Here is an 18,564-nt window from a genome sequence, read left to right on the forward strand (position 1 = left end):
AAAAAGAGTATATTAAGAAAATCCTTAAGGAATTTAGATTATAAGATACTAAACCAACTGCGACCCTAGTAGCAATAGCGAAGCTAGAACCTGCTCCTAATAATAATAAAGCTCCCCTAGATCGCAAGTACTAGTATGCTAAAGGGATTAGATATTTAATATATATAATGCTAGGGACTAGACTAGATATTATATTCGGCGTCTCCCTATATAACCGCTATCTTATAAAGCCCACTAAGGCCCACGAAGCTATAGTAAAGCGCATAATAAGGTACTTATAAGGAACCTATGACTTTAAGCTTAAGTTCCGAGGAGATTTATACCCGTTGACTAGCTATATAGACTTAGACTAGGCTGGAGATATTATAACTTAAAGGTCTACTATGGGATATATCTTTAATATTAGCAGCGGTATAATAGGCTAGGCCGCAAAGCAATAATAATTAGTAGCACTATCTACCTACGAAGCTAAATATATAGGGCAGATATAAGTAACTAAGGAAGCTATCTAGTTGCGAACTTTGCTAAAAGAACTATAGGGAGGTCTAAACGCTATAGACTAAATCGCTATTATAATTATTTATAGAGATAACTAAGAGGCAATAGTAATAGCTAAGAACCCTTAATATTACTCTTATATCAAGTATATTATGATTTAGGAATACTTTATATAAGAAAAGATAGCTAGCAGAGAAATTAAAATAAACTATATCCTAACTAATAAATAAGTGGCTAATAGACTTATAAAAGTACTTCCTAAGGACTAGTTCTAGTTATTCTAGAAGGCCCTAGGAGTTATTATATTAGATGAGTAAAGCTATTTGGGCTAGAAAGGGGATCTATACTACGAGGCTATGCGATTTCTAGAATATATTTAATATATTATTACCCCTCGCTTACTCCGCGAGGATCTAGTGGGAGTCTATTACCTGATTATTATATATAATAGTAGCTCATCTAGCTTACTCTAACTACTGCTAGAAAGCTAATAAATGGCCCGGCCATATGGGTTATAATTCCCGATTAGACTAAAGACCCAGATATCTAGCAAAAGATAACTTGAAGGCTTTAGGGGCTATATATAGTAGACCGAAGCCGGGAAGGCCGCTGCTTAGGTTATAAGTCCCAAACTAGGCCATGGACCTTGGTACTGCTAGTAGCCGCAATGATTGCCAACGAGCACCAAGGACCCGAGGCTGCTAATACGGCCTGGCGCGCTGCTAATACGGCGTAATGGATCCGGTAAAAGATGACTCGAAGGCTTAGGGGCTATATTTAGTGGACTAAAGCCGGGAAGTATAATATATTAGAAGCATATATAACGCTTATTGAGGATAATACAGAGGTTAGCTATAGTAGGAGCCTTATCATATCTAAGATAATATTCCCTATGCGCCTAGGACTATATCGAGCCTTAATGGGTCTAATAGTACTATTTCCTCTTTTACCTATGAAGGTATTTTAAGGTTTTAATGAAACTACTGAGATCTTAGATAGTCTAAGAACCCACCGCCTTGCTCGAGTGGGAGTATTAGAGATTATAAGTATGAGGCGACTAAGTCGGTAGCAAGGTATAGAAGAAGGAGGAACATTCTATAAGAAATCATGCCTATATATAAATAGTGGTTCCCCTACTTCACTTTGAGATATGAATTAAGCAACCTATATCTTCTCATTTTAACGCTCACAGGCGGTGGCGAAGATACGAGCAAACAAGTCTAACCTCATACAACCCAAACCCCCCCCCCCCAAAAAAAAAAAAAAATCCGCTCCTCACTGACCATTGGCAGAGGTCAGTCGTTAGCATGAAAGTCATACAAACAAGTAAGTACTGGGGCAGTGAACTCTGTGGAATGATTTGTAAAAGGGCTCTTGACTTGTACTTCAAACCGCACAAGACCCTCTGTGTTCTGTTCTCGTATTTCCTGCCTTCCAATTGGCCCTATCGTATCGTATCGACGAAGGACAGTCGCAGGGTTAGAGTTATTGGCTCATACACTTTGCTCCCAGATGGAACCTTGGGATCATTCTAGGCAAGAATTTCCGGTTTTAACCCATAATGAGCCGCTGTCGACCCGCACGTCGCATCGGCTGCATCTCGGCTGCATTGTGGCACGAGCCTAGAGAGTTGGGAGCCAACCTCACTGCTTTAAACGCGTCCTACCATGATTGATGCTTACTAAATGCCATTACGTAGCGGTGACGTTCATGTTTCTGGGGCGTGTGAATGGGTGAAGTAGGCTGCGCAACATATTTGAAATCCCCATCTGTATCAGCCATAAGAAGTACACGACCTTGTCACGAACTCGGGTGTCCGCCAGAGAAAGAGAAGGACATTGAATGCAAAACCAGTATCCTTCGGCTATCTACCTGCTCAGAGTTCCTACAATTATCATCTACAATGTCCACGGCTCAAAGAACCTCGATTTCTCCCGACAATACCGGCTTGTGGAACATCAAGCAGAGCAATGAGGCGGCTCACAAAACAGGCGAGCTGTTGGAGAGAGATCTTCAGGCAAGAGACCCCAGACGCAGTCCTATCAACTTGCGTTTCGTATATTAGATGCTGACTTGTGCCGCCGATGGCTACATCGGATCATCATGTCTACCTCAACCGTCTCGGGTTTCATGACCATGTACGTTACGAGCCCTTCTACCGTGGTGCCCGAATTGCGTTGCCTCCAATACTCACCAAGAATTCCAGGTACTGCATCACATCTTGGCTCTCTACGGCACCGGAGCGAGCCCTTCACTCCTCGAGAAGGCCTACGATCTCCGAGATCCGTTGCAACGCCCTGTCGAACCCCGTCACGACGCTGTCGTCCGTGATCTGCTTGCCTCCTGGGATAACGCCATTCACTACTTAGGCAACGAAGAGCACTACCCCGACTTCCTAGCCTACTTCCAGCAGCGTATCGACGCCCAGGGCTACGAGTTTGTCGTACAAGAGCATCTGCTCAAGGGAGATGCACATGCTGATGATCTACTCACTCGTCTGCATGCTGGAGTCGTGCATCCACTGATCCAGCTCATGTATGGTCTCGAGTGGAAGCAGCCCGCAATCGTAGCCGAGGCCCTGGCACAGACCTGTGTTCACCACATCGAAGGTCTAGACGAGCTATAGTTGGTCAGCGAACGTCGGGCATACGCCTCGACACAAATCAGCAAGATGCCATCGCTCGTATCCATCTACAAAAGCCTTCACGCCGATCCCCACCTCTCGGCCGCGGCTCGGGTCGAAGACAAGGATAAAATTCAGGATGGCATCCTTCAGCGGGCCAATGGTCCGATGCTTGCCGTGCTCTCGCGCGTGCGAATTGATCCCAATGAAGTCGACGAAAGAACGGCAGAAATGACGCATGTAATCATTTATATTGCGTCTAGCGCTGCTATCCATTTACCTCACCACGTCAAATATGACTTCTTCCTCATGTGAGTACTTTGTATTCCGCGTTGAGGCTCAAGACGGTTAACAATCCGGCGTCTATGAAAACCAGGCACCACGTGAACTCTGCTCTCTTTTATCTCGCTATCAACAAAGAGCCGTGGACCAAACAATCAGATAAAGCACGCATGCTTGAATGGAAGATTAGAATGGATCTTCTTCAGTATGTCGCTCGTGGCTGTCCAGGCATATCACTCGACGCGATTGCAACTTATGTTCCCAAGACGGGAGACTCAAGCAACACTACTGTCCGAGGTGAGGGCTACAAGGCAACAAGCGCACGGCATAGCGCACGTCACATACCCTATCGCGCATAATATCCTCGCTAACAATGCTCAATGATATTCAGACATCGGCAAGAGGCTACACGACTTCGGCGATGACGGACACGCGATAAAGTAAGCTCGAGCTACCGTCATAGGCCATGAACTCCTGAGGGAATACGAGACAAAGCATTGTGCCATTCTCAAGGGGATGCCATATGGCAGAGGATCCAGCACATGGTTGTCGATGCCGTCGAAGGTCCAGGAGTATTATACGTGCGAGGTGCCGGGTTTCAAGAAGTGTGGGAGGTAAGCAAAACCAGTAATATCCTCACGTCTTTGAAGCATCCGCTCACTTTCTCTTTGAACCATCAGGACGTTCCGCTTCAGTCCGCTCCAAGACGAAGTCCAGCTGAGTTACGTGCTCTCCAGACTGGGAGTGGTAGTTTGGAAGAAGCTTTGAGGGCGTATACTCAGGAGACTTGAATTCGATAGCAAAGACCGAGTCTACTAATCCAAGAGTGATGCTGAGTTGACACGCTGACAACAATGTTTGCGCCGGCGACTCCCTGGACACATGGTTCTGAGACACGTGTGAATCCCTCCGCATGGGCTGACGTACACTGAGCTTCCAGCGATATTCCCACCTTGCGTGTGAGCATGAGTCGTCAGCAAAATCGATCCGCCGTAGGTATTAGTTTGCGCGGCGATCTTGCTCTTCATCGATGGAAGTGCCAGTCACAGTAGCTGAACGCCAATCTTGATCAGAGAGGAACTTGAGGCTTCAGGGGCATGGCATTGTTTCTAGAGAAGGTAAGAAGACTTGCTGCAGAACTACAACACTCGGCGCAACTCAACCACAAATATCCATGATGACACGCATGAAAATACGGACGGCATCCAAGTAGTCCGCGATGTCGACCTTCTCGTCGGGGCGAGTGTTGTATCTTCCTCCAGGCCCGCATACAATGCCTTCCATCCCGAGCCACTTGTACAAGTGACCAGCATCAGAACCGTAGAAGCAAGTTGGGGCGAGTACCTCCGTTGGCTGATCCTCATCTCGAACACTGTGATAAGCCTTGTTTAGGCTCTCGACGATGTGTGTGTCTCTCGATACCTCAAACGCCGGCATAGTAGGTCGTGCCTGCTCGGTGAGTTTGTATGTCATCCCAGGATAGTTTGCAACGACACCAGCAATGATGTCAGTCATGGTAGCAACCACATCCTCTGGGGTCTGGCCGGGTGCGTATCTTGCGGCTCCCGACATTCTGCAATAATAGTCTGCAATTTGCGGTGGTCTCCATTCCACAAGATCTTTGCCGAGTGCACCGTGCACAACTCCAACGGAACAGTGGTTACATTTCTCGTGATCTTCAGTTTTTGCGCCGCGGAAAGTCGCCTTAGACAACATTGGGATCAAGTCGCAAGCAGCTAGAATAGCATCGGCGGCCTCTTCCCGAGCCGACAAATGACGGGTAACTCCAAAAAGCTCAATTTCGAAGACAATTAATGTCAATGGTATTCTTGGCAAGAAGAGTTAGACAAACGTACTTGCAGGTCCGGCAGCCGGTCCTCACATGCTGGCGGGTAGCGGACGGCATCTGCGCCAGCTCTGGCGTGGGGCTGTCCCGAGCGAATAGGCGAGAATAAATATGGTGCGAGATCCAAGGGAGAGAAATGACGATATCGGAGGAGAATTGGGACCTGAAGAATGAGGATGAGAGACGCGTGGCGGCAAAAGTGGGTGGTCCAAGCATCCTCCGGTTCGGCCTTTCCTCTGCCGATCCCTTGTGGGGCTGTCCCGAGCCATTAATGTCGACGGTATTAACGGGGATTGCCGTCTTCAAGATTTCTTCAAAGTTGAAAGAAACAAGGCTCGGCATGGTCCTTAATTTCAGCCTTGTCAATCTCTACGGTGCCTGGGTAGTCATAATTTGACGATGTTTCAGGTAAATAGCACAGTATGTCACAAACGTAGAAACAGACTGTACATTGAACGTGACTTGCGGGTGCGAGTCAAGCCTCTGACGATATAGGCTTCCCCGCAAACTTTTCATCACCACCAACAGTCTGACATCATCCTCTTTTCCAAAGTCTTACCCAAAACATTCAAGATGACTTGGATTCTCGACGTAGATGTACCGATTCCCGGCGCTCCGTGGTCTGATGGGAAACCTTATATAAAGAAAACCAGGGCCAGCAAGTCGCCGCGAGTCTGCAACGGATGCAGACTCTTAAAACGCCCCGTATGAGCTCTCATTCCCTGGTCTAGTAATGACTTCAACTGAGAAAATGCTAGTGCAGCGGCAATCGCGCATCTTGTGAGCTATGTGAGAGAATTGGGCATAAGTGCTCGTATTCCGTCGATGTTCGGGAGAAGCGTATGGAACGAATAAATCGACATAAGCAAGTCCACCTTCATCATGTCTGATGAAACAGGATCATGTGTCTAACTTATTCATACCTATTCAGGATGCAATTTGACCAATACTGGGTCAACTACTGAGGGTCGTGTTCGGAGCTGGGATATTTCAGGTGTGAGTTGGAGCAAAAATGGAATTACCGCAAATGAGATTGTACAATAAATTGATTGATCTGTGTATGTTTATATATAATGAAAACGGCCTGCAGACCTGTTACGGGCGGCCGCAATAACTCTGGGGGTGGTGTGGGCCGAAGCCGTGGATCGGTACGTCCGATCCATCCCCCGTTTTTAGCGCAGGGAATCCCCGCAAATTCAACATCCTTCATCCTCGCGCTGACATTAGGACTGCACACTCAAAGACGAGAACTCGATCGGGTTGACAATGCCGATTAACTCACCATGGACCTTAGCAGTCGCCCTCTCACCAAACGACCAAGAGCATCGATAGCCTGCAACGCGTGCAGGCAGACCAAGTCCAAGGTGAGCAGCCATCTGCCCAGACGTCCTTCACCCGGGGAGAGCTGTTTGCTGATCTGCAGCCTTAGTGCGACGGTGCCAATCCGGCGTGTGAACGCTGCCTAAGGCTTCATCTCGAGTGCACATACTCATACAATGTCCGAGACAAACGTCTCAATCGACAAGCAGAACGCAGGTTTGTCAGCCCTGGGCATGGCTTGCTCATGGTCTAGATCATGAAATATTGACACAATGAGGACAGAGCCAACTTTGAGCTCCGGAGTAGAGTGAGTGAGCTGGAGGCTCGTCTCGCCGCAGCCTCGCAAAACCCAGACCCTGCCGACGCAAACGCATCTGAGGGCATTCACATCAACCTATCAGACGCCGAGGTTTCTCCTCACTTGCCAGACAGCATTCATGAGACAGAAATGCAAAGAGAGAATACTGCAACGGAGAGTTCGGATAAGTCTGAATCTCGGATTGACGTGTTGGCTGCAGGTGTCTTTGATCACCCATCATCAGGGAGCAGCATCTGCTATTTTGGTGAGTCTTCCGTTGTCCGGCTGATAGTTTAGCCGCACGTTTTGACACGATAAACCCAGGATCGAGCTCTAATCACGCCTTGTTCTGGTCTCTGACGGCAAGCATTGCAAACTTGGGCCATCGCAGTAGCCGTCTGCATCAAGAACCTTTACGAGCAGTTCAAGCACATACCGGTCCTGCGCATCTTCCGCACCCCGCCTCGTCTTCAATCGCCCACTACGGGAGCGTTGATGAGGTTGATATAGTAAATACTCCTGGTCGAGATGAGGCTATGAATCTGATCTCACGATTTTTCGATACCGTCGGCGCTGTCCTGCCTTATGTCAACCAACCTGCCCTGTTAGATAGCTTTGACAAGATTGCTGGACCTTCAGAATCACATCCGAAATCGTCGAATCGTGCGGTCAAAGCTTTACGGAGTATCATATTTGCGCATGCACTTTCTACTCGGGATGCTGCTGCTGCAGAGCCACTTTACCGGCGAACTTTGAGTCTATTGGATCCAAAGACGTTATACGCGCCCAGTCTCGAGCTACGTATGTTGATCAATATCTGCTTAATTACGCAGGCACTCATCACAAATCACTAGTTCAGGCACTTTTACTTCTAAGCATCTTTCAGCAAAATAGCCAGCGCTCTACCGAAAGCTGGACAACACACTCACTTGCTGTCAAAGCTTCCTACCAACTTGGCATTCACGCCCCTTCATCGTACGGCCATCTAACAGCTTCCGAGAAAGAACTCCGTTCAAGTCTTTGGTTCGCCACCGTTAATCAAGACAGGTATATCTGCCCTCTTCTATTCATGCATCTGCCTGCCAACACTGACGTCGAACAGGATGCTGAGTTCAGCTCTTGGACAACCATGCATGATACCTCTGCAGCACGTTCGCTCTGATATACTGCATATGCTAGTATCTATGCGCCAACAAAGGACCGTCGAGATGCAGTACTCGCAAGAAAATCTAGAATACTTCCACAATATTGTGTACTCTACTCCCCCGATCCTCTTCATTGCTAATCCGCTAACGCTGCATCTTTCCAGAATGCTACATGGGATCATGGGTGTCGTAATGGAGTCTGTATGTGGCTCGAATATCGATCCTTCGAGCTCTATAAAAACCGACGAACTTCTCGGGAAAACTCTAGAGCTCTCGTTGAGACTAGAGAAATGGCGCAGCAGCACTTCACCTCGCTCGATCCTGGAATCTGATGTCAACTTCAGTTCGTGGACTGAGTGTGACATCGAAGCACAAAGAAATTCGATTTTACTTTCAATATTCTATTACCGAACAGTGCTTCTCGTTCATGGGTGTCTTCTCATGTCTATCCTCGAAGCCGCTACACGCAAGGATCAGCAGGCAGTCTCAGAAGTGCTCAAGAACACTGCTGCAAGTCTCTTGAAGGATGATTTCACAGCAACCAACAATTTCTGTCACCTCATTCGTGGCTTGTTAGCTTACAGTCCAACTTTCTTCAAGAGCAATGCGATCTGGTGGACTTGTAACTATGCAGGTCAGTTGTTCCGGCCATCAACAAGATTCTCACGCTGACGTTTATTAGCTCTTACTATATGTCTTCACACGTTTGCCTTCTGGCTAGCTTCAACTAGCCCCGAGGCCGAATTCATTGCCTGTGGGCACAGCAGCTTTCAGCTGGAAGTCAGACTACGCGCCTGCCTAGACATGCTACGGGCGATAGGAGCATCTAGCGCCATGAGTGTGAAGGCGCACCGTTGTCTACAACGTCACCTAGACTTTTTGATAACCAGCAGTGAGTCTCGGGGAAAATGCTTATCCATAAGTAGCTGAAACTGATGAGACATAGCAAGGATGCCTGTTCCAACAGACCACGGATCAGATCCTCCAATGATACCGCATGCTGTCACGCGCGCTCAGGAGCCAGGTAACTTATCCGGTCAAGTTCACGGGGAGTTGATGACAAGTGTACTCGATGATCCTGTGACCGGCTTGTTCAGTGACCTCAATGTTCCCACTTTTAACAATGCCGATTTCGTTGACTTGGACCTGCTAGGAATCACAGACTTCGACGCAGCAGGCTTGATATGACGTGGTTGTCATAAGACAACAGGCCTTATCACCAATGTATACTTATTGTTCATTTTATGTAGTGTAGTATCGATAAATATTATCCGTAACTACCCAAACTGGCATCATCCATCCATAATATCGACACATACACCAGCCTTATAGCAATATGTTGGCTTTTAACAATAGAGATATCTTCATTATCCCTTGCTAGCTCAGCTCAGGCTTTGATACAGCTCATCAAACTTCTTGGCGGCTGTCTTCATGCAATCATGAGAGTAGATCATCTGCTGCACCTCCGGAGATGCCCATTTATCAGGAACTTTGCCCCCATTAGTTTTGGCTTCGGCAAACTGCCGATCGCGCTCTTCCTTGGCTGTACCAGCGCCCAAATGCAGTGTACGACCCGAAAGTGCAGCTAGGTCAACAAGTGTCGTGGTGCGTTCCTTTCGAACAAGTTCGTAAACTTTGAGGCACTTGTTGATAGTCTCAGGAGTGGTATCTGGTGCCCGAGAAAGGATTTCGGCTATCGTAGCAGCATCCTCAATTGCCATTCCAGCACCTTGGTTGAGGTGAGGCAGAGTCGGATGGCATGCGTCACCTACCAGGCCCACAGAACCATGGACCCAGGTTGGAAGTGGCTTATGGACACGTAGTTTCCACTCACAGACTTCACCCTCAGGAACAAGGTTCAACATTCGTTGAATGACGGGGCAGAAATCGGAAAACACGTCCAGCATGGCTTGCTTGGAGCCCTTTGTTGTATATGTGGCGGAAGGGGCAGAGGCAAAGTTGACATCGGGCTGGATAGATGACATGTTGTAAATAGTCCGTGATGCGATTGGATAGCAGATCCAGTGACGCTTCTCTCCGATCCAACGCGTCACTTGATTACTATCGAGTAATGCCATCATCTCGGGATCTGATGCCATCGCATCCCGGGGAAGTAGTACGCGGTAGGCGGCCTGTCCGGTATCCTCTGTAGTTGCCGAGAGACCGGTCTGACTGAGGAGTTGGGCACGCGCAACAGACTTGACTCCGTCTGCTGCTATCAAGACAGCAACTTTGACCTGATACGCCTCGCCGTCACGGGGCTTTACAGTGAAGGTCGGCTGTGGCGTGAAAGAGTCGATGCTCTCAAGGACGTGGCCAAAGTTGAACTTGATGGCGGCTTCTTGCTTGCACGCCTTGTAGAGTCCACCGGCAAGAGATGCTCGATGTCCAGTACAGTGAGGGTAGCCATACTTTTTGCGAATGTCCGGCATGTGGACATGTGTGAGTTCTTGGTTGGTAGCGCCATCTTTCTCAACGAGTAAGTAAAAGTGTACACTAGATTTATCTTGGTGAAAGGGCAATCCATACCTCTGATGCTTGTCTCCAGAACATCCGTTGCTTCCGCCTCAATCTCCTCCCAGCAGTCTAGACGGGTAAGAATGCGCACCAGGTTCGGTGCTAGCTGGATTCCAGCGCCGACAAAGCCAAGGTCGGATGCATTCTCAAAGACTTGAATATCCTTAAAGCCTTTCTTGGCCAGTGACAATGCACTTGCCAGTCCACCCATGCCTGTGAGTATTTAGTATGACTCGTCACACGCAGGCAAGGGCAGGGTTCAACATGCCTGCACCAATGATGGCGATTGGAAGATCCATTGGACTGTCTGATGACCCGCCAGCCTGCTTTACAGCCATGATGGGCCAGGTGCTGAGGTGGGAGCGGAATTGGACGGGAAGAACTCAAGAGATTGTTTCTGAATGAAGCTTGAAAAAAATTGGTAGTTTTAACTGCCTGGCAAGTATTGAGGTGTGTGTTTTACTACTGAATCTTATAGCAAAGGAGTCTGTCTTGATTGAGCAGAGTAAGTGCCGAGTCCGAGAGAGGTATAGTCCCAGTTCCCAGCATGGTCTTTGGCGAATCGGAAGCCATTCACCAGCAGAGTTGCGCGTTTCAACCAATCGGAACAAGGTTAGCCGGCCCTGCTTTGAACACCCGAGGATTCGGACCAGGAAAGGTCGGCAGCACAATCGTCATGACAAAGCGAGACATGACTCCGCATCTTTGCCAATCTCGCCATTAAAAGGATAAACTATCATCCTTGAAGACGATTCTGATAACGACATCCAGTTCCGCAGCTCCAATTGGCAATCCAACACTTTGAACATGTCGTCCTCTACCCCCAAAGGCCCGTACAAGCTGGTTACAGTGAACAATGCGCCCGAGCGTGCCAAGAGACTCATTGGCCGGGTGGTCAACGACCTCAAAGATCAGTATACGATCGACTATGTAGCCAACTGCATCAGTAAAGATGAAGTTGAGCCGAAGGTCAAGGAGTTTCAGCCAGATATCCTCGTAAGTTGACCCTAAAAAACACCCCTTCAAGGCATAGCTGATGGGTGAATTTAGTTTTGCGCCTCAATGTGGACCATCGAAGAGAGCACAGAAATGCAAGAGATTGCCAAGTCTATCATCCCAGACATCAAGACCTACGCCATTCCGCATGGCCTTCAGGTTAATGAGGGGCCAGATGCGATAGTAGAGCATCTGAAGCAGCAAATCCCCTTGCTGCTGGGATGAGAAATTCTCTGGCGGATTAAGTAGATGGCTTTGTTTGATACGAAAACGGTGTCACGAGACAAACGTTGAAGGAACACTATAGGTGTATAAAGTAAGGTGGCTTTGTTGGGTATCTAGAGGCTGGCGTCTACCATAAAAAACATAGATGAATGTTGAAACAAGCATAAACCCTTTTGCAAACCCCAGGCCAGGGCTTCTAGACGCAGTTCCGCCCGATGTAGTTGAGGTAACAGTAGAAGTTGGTCCAAAAACTAACGTAGCAGTCGCCTCTTGGTCAGCACCGTCTTCCGGCTTCTTTGTTATCGGTCCACTTTCCTACTCACTTGTTAGCAATTGTACTGTCAAATTATCTCCCGGCCTACCTTCGTAGTCTTCAAAATATCAGTGGCAGCTTCACAGTTTCGGAACTCCCAGATGTTAGACGTAATCGCGGTCTTTCCCTCGCAAGAATTTGGCCCATCAATATTGCACACTGAAGCAAGGGAAACGATGGACTCCTGACACCGACAGCTGGTGATGTCTGCTGGCTTCGTATAGGCGGAAGAGCAGGAGGTGACAGACTGGCTCGATTGAGCACAACTCCCTACGATAGTCTCGCATGTGTCCCGGCCTATCGTTTTGGTTGCCTCGGGAGCAGACGGAGTTGTGATATCGTCTGGAAGATAGGGGCCGCATGCATCTTGCCAATTGGCGATCTCATCATCCACCGAACTATCATACGAATTTCCCAGGGTGCATCGCCTGAATTCACCCTTGCACCTAAAGCATTGTCAGTATCCTCACGCTATCAACGGTGATATATATACACTTTCGCCACATAAGCATCCAGAAGCTCCTGCGTGCAGAAGCAGTGGATGGTTTCTTGCTTGCTGAGATTGCTGCATTTTATAGCAATCGAATTGGCCTTGTCGCAGTTTGGAAATTCTGTAATGTCTCCTACGCAATTGCTGGGTTTTATAGTTGCATAGCACGTGGAGATGCTGGAGAGGATAGTAAGGGCAACGATGGGTCGAATCATTTTGACGCAGGGGTTTTGGGCTGAATCGCAAGCTTCTTGTTATGCTTACAGTTACAGTACCAGCTCTAGTTCTATATGTAGATGAAGTACGGGTTCTTCCGATACAGTAAAAGGTTGGTCGGAGCGAGGCTTGAACCGATCTAGTTACAATTGTCAAGACCCAAGCCATAGCGTCGTTAGTTGTGCCTTGCGAGGCGCAACCCAAACCCACCATGATCCAGGACAGCAGGACCGAGTCCTTTCAAGTCCTTTGTGGCTTTAGCAGCGTGGAAACCATCAATAGGCCAGGTGTTGATAGTCTAGATTTATAAGTCAGATGACCGGGAACCCGCCACCCCCGCTTTTTCCTTCACCAAGACCTTGATCAAATTGATCACTTATATAACGATCTTTATATCAAATTGAAGCTATTCTAGCTAATCAAAATGCCTGAATATACGGATGAAGACCTCAATGAGGCAATTCAGAAGGTTAAAAACGGAAGCTCGGTTATCAAAGCAGCTAATCAGCACTCAGTTCCTCGATCTTCCCTCCGGGACCGGCTTGCCGGAAAGGAGCCCAAAGGAAAGGCTCATAAGGGTCAACAGCGGCTTTCTCATGCCCTTAAAAAGGAGCTCTGTGATTGGCTGAGGGTTCAAGATACCCTTGGAACCCCATTAACACACTTCTAAATTAGGCAATTGGTGCAGTGTGTGTTGATGGTCTAAGGAGACTCAAGGCCGCTTAGTAAGCATTAGATTGACCGGTTCATAGCCCGCAACTAATGAATTAAAATGCTCCGTGCGGTTCAAATTGAAGCTAAGCGAATCAGGGGCTCGAAAGCAGTTATTATCTGGGCTTGGTTTAACCAATTGAAGGACCCAGAGGTCATCGTTATCTAGCATTGGCATCGTTGGAATATGGATGAAATTGGCATCTTCCAAGGAGTCGGTCTTAATGGCCTAGTGGTCGGCCAATTAGAGAGAAGAAAAGCTATTAAAAAGGACCCTAAGTTACGCAATTGGGTTACTATTACTGAGTGTATAAGTGCAGATGGCCGGCACTTTCCCCCTTTGGTTATCTTTAAAGGTGAAGAGCCTTAATAATAGTGGTTTCTAGAGGATCCTTCCTTTTTGAGTAATTGGTTCTTTATGGCATCTCCAAAGGGCTAGACCAATAACGTTATTAGCCACGAGTGGCTCGAGAAGGTCTTTATCCCGTTTATGGAGCTGGAAGAGGCTAATGAGAAGAGGCTCCTTTTCCTAGATGGGCACGATAGCTACCTATCTAAGGCTTTTATCTTCGGTTACTTCAGAGCAAATATATACCCCTATTACTTGCCGGCATATATATCATATATCCTTCAGCCCCTTGACCTATTATGCTTTAGCATTCTCAAGAGGAATTACCGAAATGAGCTCTCTCTTATGGCCTCATTAGTTGAAGAAGGCCCAACGGCAAAGGCAACCTTCCTTCGGTATTATTATAAGGCCCGGGCCGCTGCACTTACGGAAGCCAATATCAAGAGTGGCTAGCGAGGATCAGGCCTGTGGCCAATTGACGTTCAAAAGCCTCTCTCGAGCCCGTATGTGATACCAGATAAAGAAGAGGCTCAAGCTGCCGAAGAAGGTAATTTGACCCCATAAGCAGCAAATTAAGAGCCTGAATTATCCCTCTTTCATACGCCTAAGCGGACCGAAGATATGGCTGACCTTGCAAGGGCTGCCTTCCACGTTGAGGAATTGACCCCAACGAGGAGGCTCTTTTGCCGCATGGTTGGCAAGGGGCTAGAGAAAGAGACCCTCAAAAGGGTAATGGAATCAGATCGAGCCGACCAATTAGAAGCTCGTATGAGCCAATCACGTGTTGCAAAGAGACGGAAGGTTAATAAACCGCCTGATTAGGTTATGCGTGAGATAAAGGAGCTATATGCAACAAGGAGCCTAATGCGGCAAGAGGAGGAAAAGGAGGCTTGCTAAGGAGCTTATTTTCTTATCATCTGATCTATTCATATTACTAATTTACTCAAATTAGCTAATTATTGGCTTTCTTCGTTATGATATGAGTGATTGTTATGATCGTGGTCCTTGGTGTTGTGGCTTAAAGTGGGGCTGGCGGGTTCCCGGGGTGGCGGGTTCCCGGTCATCTGACTTAATGACCTAAGTGGAGTGTCGAGCCAATCCCATGAACGGTGTGGCTTTGAGGCTCCCAGACTAATCGCATTCAGCTGAGGTCAACTAAAGTCACGCGGACAAGACAAATGGGCATTCTGCGCCATCTCAGAAGCCAAAATCAGCCTTGTTCAGCTTGTGCGAACGGAGGCATCCAACTCGACGGTATGCCACTAGTTTCGGCAAGTTCCATACCCTTCTCTTTGTTGGCGTTCAGGAAGCCCGCAATGCTTCGGGGCTCACCTTGGGACCTGGGCAGGATGCTGTACAAATATGCTAGGGATGGTCAGGGACCAAAGTTGACGACTTTGGCGCGTTGGTTCACTGATCTACGAAATCTGCCCTTGTCGCCAATTCATTATGACTGGGAAACACCAAGGCTCAGTCCCTCAATCGTCCTATGGGTGGCTCAATAGCTGCCTACGATGGCCATCACTCCTGACCTTCACATTCCTCAATCTAGCCCTCCTTACAACCGTCATTTCCCCCACAATCGTGTCGTCAACCAAGGATGGCTTTGTCACAATCCCGTCCCGCAATGAAAGCTCGCCTGACTCTTCGGGCAACCCACAAATCTTCAGCATTTCTTGGGACCTGGGTCTGCTCTGGACGACGTTGCCCAGTTTCGTCTTTTCGCTTTTCGGTGCATACTGGGCCTGGATGGCTGGCGCCATTGCAGAGCGCCAACCCTACGTCGAGCTACCCAAGGAACGCGGCGCTGAAGCCAGATGGTCAATCATGCTCGACTATCGCGTCGTCGCCAGCATTTGGCGTTGGTGGGGAGCCTTTCGAAAGTCGCATTACATGGTTGGAGCAACGATTTTAATGTCTGTGTGGCTCACATACGCTATCGCACCTTTTGCTGCTCGGCTATTTGTGCCAGAAGTCGTGGGAGTGGCCAAGGCATCCCCAACTGTGTACAATGAGGTCTTCAATGACAACAACATCAACGCAACCCTCGATTGGCGGCCTGTCCTAGATACCGTTGCGGCCACATTGATCTACCAGGGAAACGGGATTGCCTGGACAGATAATGAGCGTGCTTTCCGCCCGTTTTCTCCTAAGTCAAAACTTGCTGGAGGAGCAGACATTTCTGCAAACACTACAGCATACTCGGCTTATCTCAACTGCGTGTTGGTCAAGGCCTATACCATCACATCTGATGGCGACTCAGTCGAGGTATCCGGAAATGACAGAGGGTGCAGCTTCAAGCAGAGTTTTGGGATCAACAGCTCGCAAAGTACCTACTTCAAAATCACGTCGGAGATTGATTGTTCTTCCAAGGCATATTACAGTCGCTTGGTATTTACAGCAACCACATATTCATCTTCAGCATCCAACAATCTGGACGACATCAGTGTCATCTCCTGTGCGACTGGATATCGCCAGGTTGCAGGAACATTAACAGTCACGCCATCGATTGGTGCCCCTTTCATCTGGTCCTTTACCGAGACGGGCGAGGCGGATACCGGTCGGCCAAAGTTGTGGAGGGTCTTTGAGCGGGACATCCTTGGACCTGTGTCTTTCAATCCTCAGGCCAAGTGGTCAAATTCGGACATGGGCAGTTTGATATTGTACTATGCCCAGCGGTCGCAGCCGTCCAAGCCACTGGTATCTGACGTCTTGATGGATGCAGCTTCAAAAGTCTTTACTGCCATATATCTGAACGCAGTTGCAATTCATCGCTTTGATTCACTCTCGGAGCCGGAGACAGATACTGGGACGGCTCTTATCCCTACAACGCGACTATTTGTCGTCCCCTGGGTGGCATATGTCATCATTGCATTTCTCATGGTTATCCTCTGTTCTGTCGTTGCTATTCACATTCATCTTCAGCGCAGCCCATCAATTCTGACCGAGGAGCCCGAAGGCCTACTGTCAATGGCTGGAATTCTGTGTAATAGTGAACTGTTTACTATCGCTTGGAATATCCGCCACGATCCTGCGTTTGATGGTGGAGTGATAGAGATGGGCAAGATACGGCCAGAGGTGAAGGATAGGAGGTGGGGAGCGATGAAGGATGTTGAATCCAACAATTGGGTTGTGAGGTCAGTTCAAGGTGCTGATATGGGAGCCGCGGAACATCTTTCAAGGTGCTTCTCTCTGTTGTGTAGTCTTCCTCCTAGTACGGAATATCAGAAATGAGAGCTTTGTTCATCTTTGATTTGTCTCTTTTGATATTTTACTGGCTGATTCTTACGCGCTTACCCATCATACAAAGAGGGATGAAGGTGGCACAGCTTGTACTGCATTGACGAGGTGACGATATATAACCCAAAGACTTGTGTATGAAAACACAACAGTACTTCTATTCAGCTATATCTAGTGTTAAACGACCTCAGCCAGAACAAAGATCCTCCCTGTCGTGAGCCAGGGAGGCTTCGGGATTGCATCATTACTCGTTCTGGAAAACGTTGATGAGTGTCCCGATATAAGGTTTTATCTCGACCTTGAACTGGTCTCCATGCTTGAGAGTAACCTTTGGAGACTTTGCCATTCCAACTCCTGCAGGTGTACCGGTAATGATTACTGTTCCCGGAAGCAATGTGGTGCTCTGAGATAAGAAGCTCACAACTTTGGGGATAGCGAAAATAAGATCGCTTGTCAAGGGTGTCAGCAATAATTCGCAAGGCATTTATCCAAAGCAGGCGTCTTACTCTACTCCGCAGTCTTGCAAGAGCTCATCATTCTTTAAACCTCGCACTCGAAACTTCGAAGGATTTGGCACTGTGGCGGTGGACACAAGGGTAGGCCCTGAGGGTGTTAGATAGCGCGACACGTTGAATCATGAGAATACTGTACCTAGAGGGCAGGATCCATCGAATCCTTTGGAGTACGACCACTGGGACTGGGCAAACTGGCTTGTTCTGCTCGACACGTCGTTACAGGCAGTATACCCCAGCACATAGTTCATGGCATCCGCCTCAGACACGTTCTTTGCAGTCTTGCCGATGACAACGGCCAGTTCAGATTCGTAGTCTCCACAGTCATCCAACTGTGTCAACTTAGGAAGAATGGTTGGCGCTGGCCAAGGATCTCCTACGGCCGTGCTGGGCTTCCTGTGTGACGGTTAATGAGCCGTTTCAGAATCGCAAAAACCGTGCACTTACATAAAGACAGTTGGGATGGTTGGCAAATCAGTGATTCCCACTTCGTCGGCGTGTTGCTTGTACTAGAACATGAAGCCCGTTAGCGCATGTCTTCTGTTAAAGAGCTACCACGCACGTTTAGACCGATGCATCGAACGGTGCCTACTTCACTCGCTGTCAAAGGCGATAAGACTCGTTCAATGATTTCTTTCGCGCCTGTCTTCTCTCCTGGATTTAGGATCGAGTTTCCCGAGAAGACTTCGATGGCGACCTCATCGCCGTTGAAAAGAGCTAGCCCAACATCGACATCTTCGGAGACTGGTTGCCCGATCAAGATGGAGCTCGTATCAGAGCGGGGAACAAAACGGACAAGGCCTAGGAAATGGGTGAGTTGTTACTTTCAGCATCCCTAAAGGCCAGAGATCACATACGTTTGAATTGAGTGGTTGACATGATTGCGAATACTGTTTGGGTTGTAGTAGATCACCGGGAGTGCTTAAGAGTGGAATATAAACATTTCACTGACTGACTGTCGAGCTTCGGCATTCCAATGTCCG

At 48.1% G+C, this 18,564-nt stretch overlaps 7 protein-coding genes and 1 pseudogene across 8 annotated transcripts, besides 1 other annotated feature; 5 read left to right on the forward strand and 3 right to left on the reverse strand.

Moving 5' to 3' along the window:
- Positions 1–2,582: 2,582 nt before the first annotated feature.
- NCS54_01460400 (Hypothetical protein) lies at positions 2,583–3,124 on the forward strand (the record flags this gene model as incomplete). Its single annotated transcript, XM_053159745.1, has 2 exons — positions 2,583–2,636; positions 2,705–3,124. 2 exons carry the CDS (start codon positions 2,583–2,585, stop codon positions 3,122–3,124), a joined length of 474 nt encoding a protein of 157 aa, XP_053015720.1.
- Positions 3,125–3,169: 45 nt separating this feature from the next.
- NCS54_01460500 (Hypothetical protein) lies at positions 3,170–4,171 on the forward strand (the record flags this gene model as incomplete). Its single annotated transcript, XM_053159746.1, has 5 exons — positions 3,170–3,432; positions 3,498–3,700; positions 3,795–3,843; positions 3,934–4,017; positions 4,084–4,171. The coding sequence occupies 5 exons, from the start codon at positions 3,170–3,172 to the stop codon at positions 4,169–4,171; spliced, it is 687 nt and encodes a 228-aa protein (XP_053015721.1).
- Positions 4,172–6,532: 2,361 nt separating this feature from the next.
- Positions 6,533–9,200, forward strand: NCS54_01460600 (C6 transcription factor; the record flags this gene model as incomplete). The annotated part of the gene is made up of 8 exons (XM_053159747.1): positions 6,533–6,613; positions 6,679–6,785; positions 6,852–7,132; positions 7,192–7,668; positions 7,722–7,914; positions 7,970–8,646; positions 8,695–8,904; positions 8,959–9,200. 8 exons carry the CDS (start codon positions 6,533–6,535, stop codon positions 9,198–9,200), a joined length of 2,268 nt encoding a protein of 755 aa, XP_053015722.1.
- Positions 9,201–9,394: 194 nt separating this feature from the next.
- Positions 9,395–10,867, reverse strand: NCS54_01460700 (Salicylate hydroxylase; the record flags this gene model as incomplete). Its single annotated transcript, XM_053159748.1, has 3 exons — positions 9,395–10,479; positions 10,542–10,742; positions 10,798–10,867. 3 exons carry the CDS (start codon positions 10,865–10,867, stop codon positions 9,395–9,397), a joined length of 1,356 nt encoding a protein of 451 aa, XP_053015723.1.
- Positions 10,868–11,276: 409 nt separating this feature from the next.
- Positions 11,277–11,750, forward strand: NCS54_01460800 (Hypothetical protein; the record flags this gene model as incomplete). Its single annotated transcript, XM_053159749.1, has 2 exons — positions 11,277–11,525; positions 11,580–11,750. Exons 1-2 carry the CDS (start codon positions 11,337–11,339, stop codon positions 11,748–11,750), a joined length of 360 nt encoding a protein of 119 aa, XP_053015724.1. The 5' UTR covers positions 11,277–11,336.
- Positions 11,751–11,882: 132 nt separating this feature from the next.
- Positions 11,883–12,768, reverse strand: NCS54_01460900 (annotated as a pseudogene). Its single transcript has 3 exons — positions 12,557–12,768; positions 12,113–12,509; positions 11,883–12,065 (listed from the first exon to the last, which is right to left on the reverse strand).
- Positions 11,883–12,768: a sequence feature.
- Positions 12,769–15,278: 2,510 nt separating this feature from the next.
- On the forward strand, positions 15,279–17,063 carry NCS54_01461000 (Hypothetical protein; the record flags this gene model as incomplete). The annotated part of the gene is made up of 1 exon (XM_053159750.1): positions 15,279–17,063. The coding sequence occupies one exon, from the start codon at positions 15,279–15,281 to the stop codon at positions 17,061–17,063; it is 1,785 nt and encodes a 594-aa protein (XP_053015725.1).
- A 250-nt stretch (positions 17,064–17,313) lies between these two features.
- Positions 17,314–18,460, reverse strand: NCS54_01461100 (Fumarylacetoacetate hydrolase; the record flags this gene model as incomplete). Its single annotated transcript, XM_053159751.1, has 6 exons — positions 17,314–17,518; positions 17,576–17,672; positions 17,721–17,977; positions 18,029–18,090; positions 18,144–18,382; positions 18,439–18,460. The coding sequence occupies 6 exons, from the start codon at positions 18,458–18,460 to the stop codon at positions 17,314–17,316; spliced, it is 882 nt and encodes a 293-aa protein (XP_053015726.1).
- Between the last annotated feature and the right edge of the window lie 104 nt (positions 18,461–18,564).

The sequence above is a fragment of the Fusarium falciforme genome, chromosome 12 (genome assembly GCF_026873545.1).
Source record: "Fusarium falciforme chromosome 12, complete sequence".
Lineage (NCBI taxonomy): Eukaryota > Fungi > Ascomycota > Sordariomycetes > Hypocreales > Nectriaceae > Fusarium > Fusarium falciforme.